Here is a 14,519-nt window from a genome sequence, read left to right as displayed (position 1 = left end):
AGGAGTTACATGAATAATTACTAGTGATGCACTTCAGACTCCAGAGAATTTCAGCATCAAGCACATTCCTTTTGACCAGATAAGAAGACAATGTTACCTCGGCCACTAAAGTTTCTGTTTCACATGGGGCACACGATGTTGAAGGAGTATTTACACCAGATGAATTAGATGTTGATGTCTTTGGAAAAAGAGAACTCAGGGAATGAGACTGCTTTTTTGTTTTACCTTTCTTTCATGTGTAATTTCAGCGCGGATTCTTCCATTTTTGCGATATCGATCTCCTTCATGCATAATCGGCACTTGGCTCTGAACTTCTTTTCGGGCATCGATAAAATCCATTCTTTATAAGCTTGATTATCCATCCATTAGGGATTAAAATAGCACTTCCCAGGCATAGCAAGTCTAAACTACATAACAAAAATACGAAGCCGTGCCTTTGCGAATACGCTTTACAATAAAGTTTTGAAATGACGCAAACCTTAGGACAAGTGCGGATGGTAAAACGGCAAATTTATTGAAAACTACAAGGTACATATTGTTACGAAATTCGAGAGTACTCCAGTTTCGATAAGAAAAAGAAGATCTAAGCATATGCGACAGAAGATGAAGTGGAGTCTCGCCCCGAACGCATTGATTGTCTGCTGTGCTCCGCGCGCTTGGCAGACACCAAGACGCTAGGCCCGGTTAGAAACGGTGGCGTTAATAACCATGTGAGAGAGCTCGGGAACAAAACAGAAAGAACGAGAAAGATCCGCGCGTGTTTTATAAAAAGGGCCGCCGGCAGTATTGGACAAATTCAAGGACCTATCAAGTTTTTCAAAGACCTAAAACATTTTTCAAACACTTTCAAGGACCTAAATTTAGCAAAAAATAATTCAAGGACTTTCAAGGACTCTCAAGGACCGTGGGAACCCTGAATATATATATAAGTATATATATATTGATCAAATACACATGACATGTTTGTCCCTTTTTTCCAGAATAAGAATTTTAAATCTTACTCTTTATTTCATAAAATATATGGTAAAGAACCTCAAGTTTTTAAAATTTCAGGGATAATGTTTCAGAATATAATTACAAAAAAGTCCAGATAGGATAATACACATTTTTTTTATTTCCATATACTGAAACTAAATGAAATATCTTGCAAAATATTTTAAATTTCGAAACAAGAACAATGAATTACAATAGTAACAATTTAATAACAAACTATGTTTTCTAACTCAACACTTTCTTTTATGAGAAGCAAAAGGATTCCCATAATATATATCCAGAAATTTCTGAGATATAAACGATTTATACGTTGTAACACAGGTAAAAAATGATTAATATAAAAATATACTTGCCGAGAAGGAGAACCGCCCTGATTTCTATAATTTGAGCTAAGTTGGAAAAGTTTCTCCTTTGTCTGATTATCTATAGTATTTCCATTGGATAAAAGTACTTCTTTAATCAATGTTATAATTGTTTCCTAAAAATAATATATTAACTAAGTTATATTTTGAAAATACTTTTATTAAATAGATTAAAATAATTTTTAATAAAATTATATAATAGCTTTACAGACAAGCATTGTTGCAAAACATGACAATTTTTTCATTAAAAGAGTACAACAGAGTCTTGATTGTTTGAGTTTCCCATAAATCTGTGCGAGTGAAAAAAAATTACGTCTTGCTCCCAAACAATGACCAACGCACACATGTGGAACGATTACTACGATTGGTTTTATGATGATTAATAAGACTGAATTTGAAAAAAACAAAAACAAAAAAAAAAATTGGTGTGATAAACATTGAAAAAGGAGAATAGTGTATTTTAACAAAAAAATATTACATAATTATTTAAAAGTACAATTAACCTGATGTAATAATATAATGAATATTGTAGTTTAGTGAAATACAATAAATGAACCTGGCTCATCTAGTGAAAGTTAATTTCTTTAAATATAATACATTTTTCAATTAAATACTAAAATTTAAAAATTGCTTTGCTTTTATTTACTTAAACATTTATTAAATTTTAAGTTAGTGATAATTCAAGTTTTAGGAGGCTCAAGGTAGGTTCGGGCACTTCCACCTCGAAAAAATTGAAGCCATACCATAAATGTTCTTTGCTACTACAATGCAATTTTTAAAACATATTTTCCATAATTCCTAAATTTCATTCTGTTAAGATTATATCACTCTTTAAAAAAAAAAAAAAAAAAAAAAAAAAAAAAAAAAAAAAAAAGAATGATGTATTTTCTTACCATAGATGATTTCTCTTGCTCTAACTTCTTGCGTTTTTCAATTTCTGCCAGTATCGTACTTCTAATTAAAAAATAAAACATTTTGTAAATTGAAGATAAAAAAACACTGCCACAGCTAAAGCTTGTATTATAAGTACACTATTTGCTTCTTTATGCATCAATTTTTATTTACATTCATATTGTTAAATCCAATGATTGACAAAAAAAAAAAAATAAATCAAGAAGAGTGATTATTTGAACTATAAAGGCTTTTACTTAGGACTGATCAAACACCAGCATGAAGTAAAAAAGAAAATAAATTGTTATTTGACTCTGAGAATTATTCTAATTCTTTCTTTCAGCTATTAAGAGCATATTTAAAATTAAAAATTTTAGTTTCATTTCAATTTCGCTAACATAACTCTGCTGCTGTGTTTTTGATTCCAAAACACAAACTGTTATTTTTTGTCATTGGGGACATTTTATTTGATAGCAAGTCATATTTGCATTATATACTAGTATTACAATACCTGCATCATATATTACTATAATTATGATTTATATTATATACAATGTAAAAAACATAGCCAAAATTGTTGAAACTATTAATTGGTTTTTTAAAAACAAAGCACTCTTAATAGTTTAAGAACAATATTATTTTCTTCATTAAATTTATATTAGGTTATAACTATGAGTTATTAATTATTATCAATTTAAATATTGATTTTAATTCATTTATGCCCCAATTGAGGCAGATTTTATAGATCAAGTAAAACTAAAGTAGTAGTCAATAATTGCCTGATCTCTATTTATGAATTGTTTTGTTTGATTCTCAATATTTGCTTTTATTACTTCTATGCAGGAGTAGGATGTATTTGATCACTCGAACGAGCCTATAAATCACTCCCGATCATGCCTACAAATTTTTTATCGCTAAAACACTTTTGGCTCTGCAAAATTATTCCTAATAAAAAACATAAGTTTATGATTGAAATCGTAAATTTAATTTCATAAATATTTCTCAAATTCAATGTATTTTGATTTCTTTTATTATTTTTAACACATGTCTATTTTTTGAAGAAATGTTAAAAATCTAATGAAATTTTATTCTTTATTTTTATTATCAAAATTTTTTATAATATATAAGCTTTACTTCCCAAAAACATTTTGAAAAAATTATTATGCTTAAAAAAAAAATGAGTGGAAACTTCTATTCAAAAAACTTTGTTCAGAAGCTCTGAGAAATTTCTGTGTCTCTACTTATATGTTCATGAATATTTCCAATAAATCATAACTATTACATATAACCTGGTACATAAACTATCATAATTTATAAAAAAATATAAACATTTGTATTAATTAGTTAATAATTTTTTCACTCAATCAATTCTAGGGTTTAATTACTAAATACTTTAACTATACTAATAAATATAGTTATACTAATAAAATAGTCATTACTAGAGTATAAAAAATAATAAAAATTGTAAAAAATTAACAGAAAACTTTAAAAAATGCATTAAAATGCAAAATACGCCCCAAAATTTCAAGAAAAATGCCCTATAAATCTAAAAAAATGCTCTAAAAGACAAAAAATGTCCAAAAATGCAAATGTCATCAAAATCCGGGCCTTAGTTATTACTATAGTTATACTAATAACCATAGTTAATACTGATAATTATAGTTATCAGTAAACCTGAATACATTAGTAAACCCTACACGCCACGTGGCAAGTAATAAAGAAAAGTGGAGTTAAATTTTTAAAAAATAACAGGTCACATTGAAAAAATTTTTATGAAAATAATACATCAATGCAGAAAGAGACTCTGGAAAATAGAATTTTCATTAAAATGTCTAATGTCTTCCTTCTAAATTTTATTCCTTCAGAATTCATCAAGATGTGGTGAAAAGATTCATGAAGAAGGTGGTTCTTTAACTATTCACATATCTCATTCAAAGGTATTTTGCCTTACCAAACAGGGGTCTGTTCAGAAGAAATTTAAAACATTATTGATTGGAAAATTTGTGATTATTCTCTTTTTTCCAGTGAAATGAATTTATTTTAAGTTAATAAAACTATAATTTAAAGCATAAAATATCTATCAACATGTGTGTTAATTATTGTACAAATAATAATTTTTTATAATAAATATTAATAATACTATACAAATAATATTTATTTATTTGTAAAAAAACATTTAATAAGGATTCTAAAATGAAAAGAGGTCAAAAACTTTCAATCTTTTAAAAACTATTACCCTTATATTAATATGTTAAAAATAATTTTTTCCTGTAATGTATCAAAATTACTATTCCTTATGATTGATTTAAATTTGTTTCAAGTATTTTATAATAATATTTAATCAGCAATTTAGATAATTTGGTTTTTGCCACTCTCCTGGCAAAAAACCCTTGAAAGATGGATGTTAACAAATTAAGTTTTGTCTTCGACAGATGCTTATTCCATTATTCGTACAAAATTAATATTCTGCATTCAGCAGTGAAAGCTAAATACCAAATATTTGTATGCTGCATCTCTAATTTAGATGCAGCAATTGCTGTTTATTTTTGAAATTTTTTTTTAATTATAATTCTACAGAGCTGAGCATAATCATGCATCTATTTACAATCTAAAAATTTACAATCCCTATTTGCACAAATTTATAAAAGCAGGACCCTGGTTGGAAAAATGTGTTCCCAAATTATGAGTAATTTGGGAACACATTTTGTATTCCCAAATTATGAGTAATTTTCTCACAATTTTACAAAAACCGGACCTTTCAAAAATGTCTGGACCCCTGCCAAATATTTTTAGAACAAATTCATTAAAGTTAGTAAGCTTAACTAAATTTTTTCACATTTTTATATTACTTTTATAGTTGAATTAACTTTTTGTAACCCATAGATAACATGTAACAATCCTTTTTTGCCTCTCTGATGTGATATTATTATTGATGTTAACTTCCCATCTCAAGTACGTATAGAAATGTTTTCAAAATTATATAGGTATTATTATGAGATCCTTTAGCAAATGGTATGTACAGTCGGATCTCTATTTAACGAAATCGCTAAATTCCGATAATAAGTTTGTTATATGGAAAATTTGTTAAATAGAAAATCACCTTTTGAAATACTTAAATGACACGAAACAGGTATTTAATTCATAAACACTAGACATAGTTAAAATAGCAATGGATACACTTGTATGTTGTAAACTAGTATCTACTACAGTACACTCTTGATTCGACATATATAACATTATAACACTATCAAATTTTTGGAAGCAATATTTGTTATTGGATTGCTTTATATGGAATCCCCGTGGCAGAAACACGGCGACATTGTCGCAGAAAGCGACTGAGTTCTTGCAGAAAGATTATTTTATTTAGGAAATAAACATTATTGGTTTGCCACAAACAAAAGATCTAAAAAAAGCTTCTGCAGAAAGAGAAGCTGTTTTACCAAAAAAAAAAAACATTTTCTACAGAAACAAAAAATTTCTGTAGAAGCAATAATGGTTCTGCAAAATGTTTTTCTTATAGAATTGTTTTAAATATTTTTTTTTCTAGCGTACCGCGGAAGGAGAAAGCGCTCGTAATTCTCTGTTAATCTCCAACACAAACAGTTACTGGATAAAAAGGAGAGAATTTTTTTCCCTTTATTAAGCTATTTTTGGAAATTTGCCAACTTCGTCCTCCATCGCTGGCGCAGTAATTTGCTTTGTATTTTCTTATGAGAACAGAGCATTTTATATTTTTTGCACTTATGTGCAAAATTTCATGTGTAAAAAGATTCTTTTTTTAAAAAAATCATGTCTAGCGAAAAGGTTATTTGTTGCAATTGTGAAGCCACAATAATTAAAACAAATTTGAAAACTGATTTTTCAAGGCGGCATTCCGGAGAAGAAATAAGATGGAAGTCGACAACATCTAGTGATGTCAGAAATTTTTTTTTCTGGAAAGCGACAGGAAAAGAAGCTTCCCATGCTACTGATATTGAATAAAAAAACAAAAAAACATTCTAGATTCGAATAAATTATTCTTACTAGTAGCAATATCGATAGTAAGGATGAGACAGCATTTCCAACAAATCAGGAAATTTTAGAAGCAGTAAAAAGTAAAAAATAACTACATATATATATATTTTAAATGCCTATATCCTTTGAATTAAGTCGTCGATAAAAACGAAAAAAAAGAAGAAAAATCGCAATCTAACGATAAATGAAATAAAGCCTGAAAGATATTTCACTATCTACGATTTTTTGGCATGTGAATAAAAACCAGATTGGTGGAAAATATTTACTGGTGAAACACTTTCAAACAGGTTTCCAAACTCATGCGAAAAAAATCGCATCCAATGAGTATGGCTCTAATACCGATGTTTCAGTACTGATAAAGATAATTTCGTTTCGGGATGTTGAATAGACTTGAGCATATTGAGTCGGAAATCGTTTCTGCATACTTCATGTAGAATCAATGCTATATTTTTACACAATACAGAGCGAAATCACAAGCGCTGTGTATTTTTTTCGTTCTGAACTTGATCTGATCACGAAAAAAGTTTTATTTACCTCCTTTTTTTTAAAAAAAAAATCCTTCAATAAGTCAGTACAATATTAATCGAATCTAATTAATCTATAATTAATTAGATAAGATTAATTAGATGTAGAAAAAATTGAAACAAACATTGCTTTAATTTTTTTGCTTTTAGAATTCGGTTATAGTCAATTCTATTTTATTATTTTGATTACTCAACTTCAATATTAATTTTTTCCCCTGATTTGTTTCTGTACCTGATATAACTACTATAATGAAACATTAAACCATACTGTTTTAAACTGATACTGCAAATTCAGTTATCTTGTTTTATAAATTTAATCTTTTTGTCCATTCTTAGCTATTTCTATACGTTCTGTCTTATTACAGGTTCTGGGTAATCTATATTTATGCTCTAGTAAGCATTTTTGTCTGCAGATCTATACATTTATAATTTTTCGTTATTATTGAAGATTATGCAAATTTATACTTAAATAATTTAAACTTATTAAGAAATGTAAACTTATATTATGAAATTAAGAAGAAAAAATATCTACACAGTTTTATTCTATGCATGTAGACTTATTTTATAAACACGAATTTCATCTATTATTATAAATTCATTACACATACATTTATAACAATAAAAATATCTTGCAGAAAGATATTGGTTCTAGTTAGGTTTGTCGCAGAAAGTCAGAAAAAATTCTGCCACAGGGTATGGAATGTCAGCAGCATGGTCAAAGGTAAAATCGTCTATGTTATCACGATCTTGGAGAAAGATGATACCGCTTGATGAACAATCCTCTTCAGATGTTCAAGAAAAATACGATAACAGTATTCTCGAAGAAGCAAAAGAAATCAAAGGTTTCAAATTTTTTTATGAAGAAAATTTAGAAGATTGGTTTCAAAGTCATGCATGTGAGCCTGGTTTCCAGTATTTGACTGATGTTGTTATGTTGTTAAATCAAATAGTGATGATAGTAACTGATGCAGAAGATGTAGTAAATGAATGAAATACAATTCAGGGGTCTGTCCAGGCCAAATTTACTACCGTTTAGCGGTACCTTCACAAATTCAACTTTAGGAAAAACGGTAGTTTCACAAATTCAATTTTATGAAAAACGGTAGTTTCACAAAATACTTTTTCTTAAAATTTTATTTTTGTATCCCTTAAGAAACGATAAATCCATATTTTTGTGTTGATTTTTTAATATAATTTTTAATTTTTCACAAATTATGTCTAAATTTTCACAAAATAGGTACCTCTCTGAAAAACCTAGACAGACCCCTGCAATTTCTCATTCTGCTGCTCTGTGGAAACTTTATTAGATTATATGGGAGGATTTGATTACAGTGACATTACTGCGGCCCGTAAAATATTTGTATCGATATATGGCGAAGACGCGTTACACATTTTTTAATAAAGAAAATTCCTAGTTTGATGTTATGCATGCAAATGTCAATAATTTTTATATTTTTTGTACTGATATTGAATTTGTCTTTAATAAAAGGAGTTTTCAGATTGTCCGCGCGACCTGTCCCGGTGATTAACCCGGGTAATCAGGAGTGCACTGTATTTATTTTATAAATCTTAGCATAATAGAAATCTGCATGGAAAGCAAGAATAGAGCAAAACATTATCTGGTGTTACACTATCATGCTACATACAATTTTCAACCAAAAAAAAGCTAAAATTATATATAAAATTATAGCTGCATTTATTATAAAAGTAATTTTAAACATACATTATCACACGCTTTCTAAAGTTCAATTGCTATTGATAAAACACGTTAATTTCGTCGTTTATGTTGGAGTTTTTCGTTTGAAATGCGAACAAAAAGAGAAAATGATTTTACTGCTTTCTCTAAAAGTGAAGCGGCTTTGATATTCAATTCTAGGTTATTTCCCCCATAAAATGCGGTAACAAGTTTAAAAATGTTCTGAAATATTATGGGAAATAGGGAAAGTGGATCTCAAAGAAAAGTTCGTTAAATAGAAAATTCACTTCGCTATTTGGAAGTTCTTTCACAAAAAATTTTCCAAAATGTTCTTGGTTCCTTGAAAAAATTCGCAAAATGGAAGTTCGTTATATAGAAGTCCGACTGTTTTTCGTTTTTGCAGTATTAACACACACTAGTTTTTTTTCCAAAAACTATTAGTTTAGGAAAAGTTTTATTTTGCCATTGTTTTTCAAATAATGTACAATTAGCATGAGATTGTGAAGGACTGAGGTTCAATTCTCAGCAGCGGTCAGAAGCCCACCCAGCAATCAGTAGGTAGCTTGTTCGTGAAGTAAAGGAGCTTTTGTCAGAAGCTGAATACATTACTGCAATCATATTGCACATCTTAAAATTGTAGAGCCGTAACCAAAGAACATACATAAAGGATGGTAAATTTTCCTAGACACAATGTAAATTGATTCCCCATCCTTCCTTCGTATAACGGGAAAAGCACAGAGCAGGGTTTCTCTTAAAACTCCACTTTTACATGAATCTCCAACGAGAACAATTATGGAGTTGCTTTTTTGCACTGTCTATTAACAGTATTGTACTATTTATTAAGATATTTTTTTTGATTATTTATTTATCTCACTTATGTTGATTATATTTGTTAACACATATTGAGATGGAATGGAAGAAATATATGGCGGTTGGTGAGAGGCAACATACCCAACCGACAACTGGTTCAGAAGACGTATCTCTAGATTGTCATTTTAATTCTAACGTGCATGCACTAAACAGCTTTACTTTTTACAATTAGCATGCTAAATAGACTTACTTCATGTGTTTTAAACGCGTTTCAAATTTTTGTTTCCCACGTTCTAACTCTGCTACTCTCTTTCTGAGCATTTCCAGTTCGGCTTCAGCTTCTTTTCTCCGTCTATGGAGCCGTTTTTTAGTTTCAACATATTGCTTGAATTCTAATGAATGACAATTAGGATATTAAATAAACACACCAACCAATAATAATAAACAAGTAGATGACAAATGAAATACAAACCTTTTTCACACCCCTCTGTCAAACTTTTGGTGTGTCGGCATAAATCATCATATTGAGCAACAAGAGATAGCTGTGGCATGTTGTTAGGTAACATCTAAAAAAGAGGAATATAATACTGACACATATACAATAAATACTTTGGATCTTTTTAACAGGAAATATAAGAATCAATACATTAAAAAAATTATTACAATGATTTTAATTTAAGCTTTATAAATTTCCAAGGCATAAACTTTGATAATGAGAAATAGGCATAAGTAATTTTCTGGGGCATAACTACGTAAAAACATAATTTTTTTCATTAAATAAATCTTCGAATGATTGATTGAATGTAGGGTTTAGTGGCGCAAGATCCAGATGAGGACATACTGCGCCTAACTAAATAAATCTTTGAACTACAATAATTTGAATAACAATTTAAAAAAATGTATTAAAATTAGCTTGAAAAACAGTTATTAAATTTTCAAAGCAAGTTGTTAAGAATTTTCTATCAAATTTTACAGCAGGAAAGCAGGTGAGACCGTATACTGATCATTATAGAACCCTATTTGGAGAATTCCTTATAAAGTAACGTAAAAATTACGCAACAAATTTCATTCATATATGCATTACACATGAATAAAACAATTCTATATTGACAATTTCTTGAAAGAAAACGAAAAGCATATTATCTATACTTTCATTTTCAAGTCTGTATCATATAAATTTTTTAATTTAGTTACTTAACTGAATACGGTAATATTAGGAGAAAGATTAATATTAACAAAGAGAAATCAATAAAAACTTTTCATACTTAAATCCCAAAATGTAGATTTTTCAACTTTTTATTCAATCCAATTTTAACTAATCTAGTTAAAGTCAATTAAAAAACATAATTGTTAAGTACAGAAAACAAGAATCAATTTAGGATAGTAAACAAAAAACAACTTTTAATTCAAATTTTCGCATACTAACGTTTAATGCGGTTGCGGTTAAGAAATGGTGAAATAGGAAACGGTTGGTGGGACAGATAGTTCTCACTGCTTGCATTTTACGCATTTCAGATCGCAGTCCAGAGCAAAGAAAATGAGCTGGCCGAATAATGCATTTCACTAATCAGATTTTATTCTCTGTTGGTAATCGGTGTTGAGGGAAAAATGCAGTGTTAACTGTCCCTCATCGTTCCCACATGGACCAATCTCATTGCATCTAGTGCAAGCGAGAATGATAGATATAGTTTGTCTAAAGTAAGAACTCCCCTACTGGTGGACTCTTGGCTGTGACTATGGTAACAAGGTATGACTATTTCAAGAAGCAGTGTTGGGTCATTGTCTAAGACAAGTTTTGGCTCGGGTCGGTGAGACAAAGGGAATTTTTTCTTCAGTGATTTTTTTCTTTGGTGTCAGAACTAGAATGAAGAGAAGCTACGCTCCCAGAAATGAGCTACTCTTGTTACCCTAGCAGCAGATTTTGTGGCGGGGAAAGTTTTTACTGTGGACAAACTATCCTTCGTACTTTTTATTTATGTCACTCTAGAGCTGCACAATGGGCTATTGGCGACGGTCTGGGAAATATCCCTGATAATCATCCGAAGACATGCCACCAAAACTTTCATCCTCCGCAGAGGTGAAATTTTCATCCTCCGCAGACGACCTGCATGAAGTAGAGCACTTTACGGGAGAACAGTTTATTCCGCCCACCCTCGGTTCCTACACAGACTGATCAAAAAGGCTTACTGACTGCAGTTAGTGATGTTTGACTTTCGTATTCCACTGGGAACTGTGTCTTTAGGATCAGTTAGCTGCGGGATCAAGCAAAGAATGAGTGTGAGTTCAGAGTCAAAGTAGCTAGTGAATTCACTTGTTACTTTGACTTTTCTTCACATGTTCGAGAGACCATCATACACAAAGGATGCAATTAGAAAATTTTAAAGTAGTCATATTTTTAAAATCCGATTTCATTCAAATTTTTGTATTTTGCCTTGCAAAATTACATTCTTTAAAATGATATAAGAAAATTTTATACCTGTAAATTAAAATTTTTTTCCAAATCTTATTAAATAACATATTTACTAAAAGTTACTTTGTGTATAGAATTATCTTTATATAAATAAATTTTATAATTGTGTGTAAAAATGTTTCAGTTCGTTTAAAATTTTTTCGAGACATGGTGAAATACGCAAAAAGTAAAATCTACAATAAGGGTTCCAAACTATGAACTGCTCTTCTGACCAAACTATTAGGTTGGCTACCCCATATATTTTGAGGAAAAGCCATAGTGGCTCAGAGGATAGAGTGTTAACTTTCCAATGGGGATTTGAACCGGGTTCAAATCCCAACAATAACTGGTCGATATGAATTCCGTATTCGGGTCGTACTGACCACAGTGTTAACGTAAAATATTGTCAGTGATAGACGGAGCATGGGTTGGACTCTCCTTGCCATCAGGCTAACCATGTGAGGTTTTCCTCTCCATGTAACACAAATGCAAGTTAGTTCCATCAGAAGTTCTTCACAAAGGCAAATTTCTCCCTATACTTACATGATCTAAGAGTTTCTTTGTCCTGTGGATTAAATCCAAAATTAGAAGCCTAGGAAATTGATTATTAGTAGCCGTAAACCCAAAATTTGGCTGTTCAATGATGGTTACAACATTTTGTGGATGCCCTGGTTGCTGAGGATAGAGTGCTTGTCTTCTAATAAGGTGACTAGGGATTGAATCACTGGGATGGCTGATTGATGCGAATTCCGCAATCAATTCACATACACCACAGTTCCTCCCCATTCTTGATTCCAGAGTTCCTCTGTCTTCTGGATTAGGAACAAAATAACAAGGTTGAACATTGGCAGTTGTAAACTCAAAATTTGTTCGGCTGTTCAATGACGGTTATTATATATTTTGAGGACAGAAATCGGAATGTGTCAAAAAAAGGTATTTTAATTCAGAAAAAGTAAGTTTTTGTGTCTGATTTCATAACATAAAATATCGTCCGCACTAATTAATTGACATATTTGAGGTTACCCCCTCGAATCATTCAATCCCATTCTTGACATATTTGAGGAACGTGAAGCTTCGACCATTTTTTGCACTCAGAATTATTTACATTCAGTTAGAATTTTTTTTTGTTGCTTAAAAATCTAAATATGGTATTGTACTATTTAAGCACAGAATTGTTCTTAAATAGTACAAAGAGAGAACTATAAGGTATTACATGAGTACAAATGATCTTTCCACAAGCAAAGTTTTCGAATTTCTTTGGAGGACACGTACAGTGAATGTCTTTAATCACTTAACTGATCAAAGCTAAGTGTACAGTCTAACTAGGTTGACAGCGTTTGGGCTGGCTGATTAGAGGTTTCATTACGATTCACTGTTCCCATGCATACTCTTATCATGTAATTAAAACAGATTTAATTAATTGCTAGTTAAATGGGTGTGATAATTTTTGATATTCAAATTTTTATTAATGCTAAAGTACCTGTATCTATAATTATAATTTTTTACCACTATCTCCTCAGTTTCAAAACTAATCAGAGAAATTTCATCTCTCAATAAATTTTAATTATTAAATTCTCAGAAATTGAGCACCTCATTTTTCAAAGCAAAACAAGTGCGGAACATATTACTTCACTAACAGAAAAAAAAAAAAAAAAACTAACAATACATTACTTTTGATACTAGGTACTGTATTATGGAAATTTCTTTTTAAAGCACATACTTTTAAATATCTTCATGTAGCTTAAAGATACAATAAATCTCCTTCTGCATCATATCAAATTAGGTAATTTTGTAAAGAAGTTTGTTGGAAAATTAATAATTTTCAACGCAGTAATTTTAAATGCTTCTACCAAAGGATGAAATATAGGAAACTTTTTGTTGTTCAACTATTAATTTAAGAATGCTTCTTTTTTTAAAATTAAGTATAAGTAAAGTCATTATTGTGTATTCCCTTCATCAGGATATTAATTTATCTACGGAGTAGTTCCTAGATGCTTTTATTCAAGTCCATCTTATAGATTTTCTACAAACATAACATATTTATTCGATTATAAATGGTTCTTCAAAATATTTATTACATGCATGTTACAAATTTCGGATATTTTCCTTCTTCAGAGTGGTCTTAAACATTTATATTTTTATGAAAGTACTTACTAAGTATTATAGCAACAAAACAAATGTGAATATAAAAGTAACTTTATGGAGATTGAATAAAATAAATTTTGCTTAAAAGCATCAGGACTTTTTATATCTTAGGACTTTAATTGTAATTTGAGTCAGTCATGTTGTAGTTTAGATACGTTTGAAATTGCATCAAATATTAGAGATACAATTCTAAGAATATAGAATTTAGTGGAATGTTTGCTGTAAATCTATTCTCTTTCTTCTTTTTAAATATTTTTAGTAAAATAGTTCATATCAAGGATAAAACTTTATAATAAAAATTGCATTTATCTACCAGAAAATATAAATGTAGCTGGTTTTTCTTTGTATAGATATGAAGGGGTAAAGTCATTATGACAAGCAACATTTTCAACTTGTTCAGATGTTTGTGAAATGCTACTCAATTTCCTAGTAGGCAATAATGCATTTCTATGTATTGTGCTATTATCTAGAGAAGATTCAAGATAATAGAGTAACTAGCTGGTGAAATATCAAGGGCAAGTCAGTAATAAAAATTCACAATTAGTAAAAATGTGGCTTATTATTATATGGTCTAAATGCACTTCATATAGATAAGAACAATATTTTTTCAGTGGTCCACTCAATCATAAACACTA

General features: G+C 29.7%; 1 protein-coding gene across 2 annotated transcripts in view; it reads right to left on the bottom strand.

The window, feature by feature from the left end:
* The window catches only part of LOC107454333 (rac GTPase-activating protein 1), a 27,965-nt gene extending 17,230 nt beyond the window's left edge, over positions 1-10,735 (bottom strand). The window contains exons 1-5 of one of the 2 annotated variants that reach the window (XM_016071492.3): positions 10,556-10,735; positions 9,763-9,856; positions 9,541-9,682; positions 2,249-2,309; positions 1,347-1,471 (exon numbers count right to left, since the gene is read on the bottom strand). In XM_016071492.3, the coding sequence (XP_015926978.1) occupies positions 1,347-1,471; positions 2,249-2,309; positions 9,541-9,682; positions 9,763-9,856 (422 nt within the window). In that variant the 5' untranslated portion in view covers positions 10,556-10,735. The remainder of the gene's footprint in view (positions 1-1,346; positions 1,472-2,248; positions 2,310-9,540; positions 9,683-9,762; positions 9,857-10,555) is intronic. The other variant, XM_071184621.1, reaches the window with a different exon arrangement.
* Positions 10,736-14,519: the final 3,784 nt, after the last annotated feature.

Source organism: Parasteatoda tepidariorum, chromosome 8 (genome assembly GCF_043381705.1).
Source record: "Parasteatoda tepidariorum isolate YZ-2023 chromosome 8, CAS_Ptep_4.0, whole genome shotgun sequence".
Lineage (NCBI taxonomy): Eukaryota > Metazoa > Arthropoda > Arachnida > Araneae > Theridiidae > Parasteatoda > Parasteatoda tepidariorum.
Note: the sequence above shows the minus strand (reverse complement) of the source record. Positions and strands in the feature narration are given on the sequence as shown.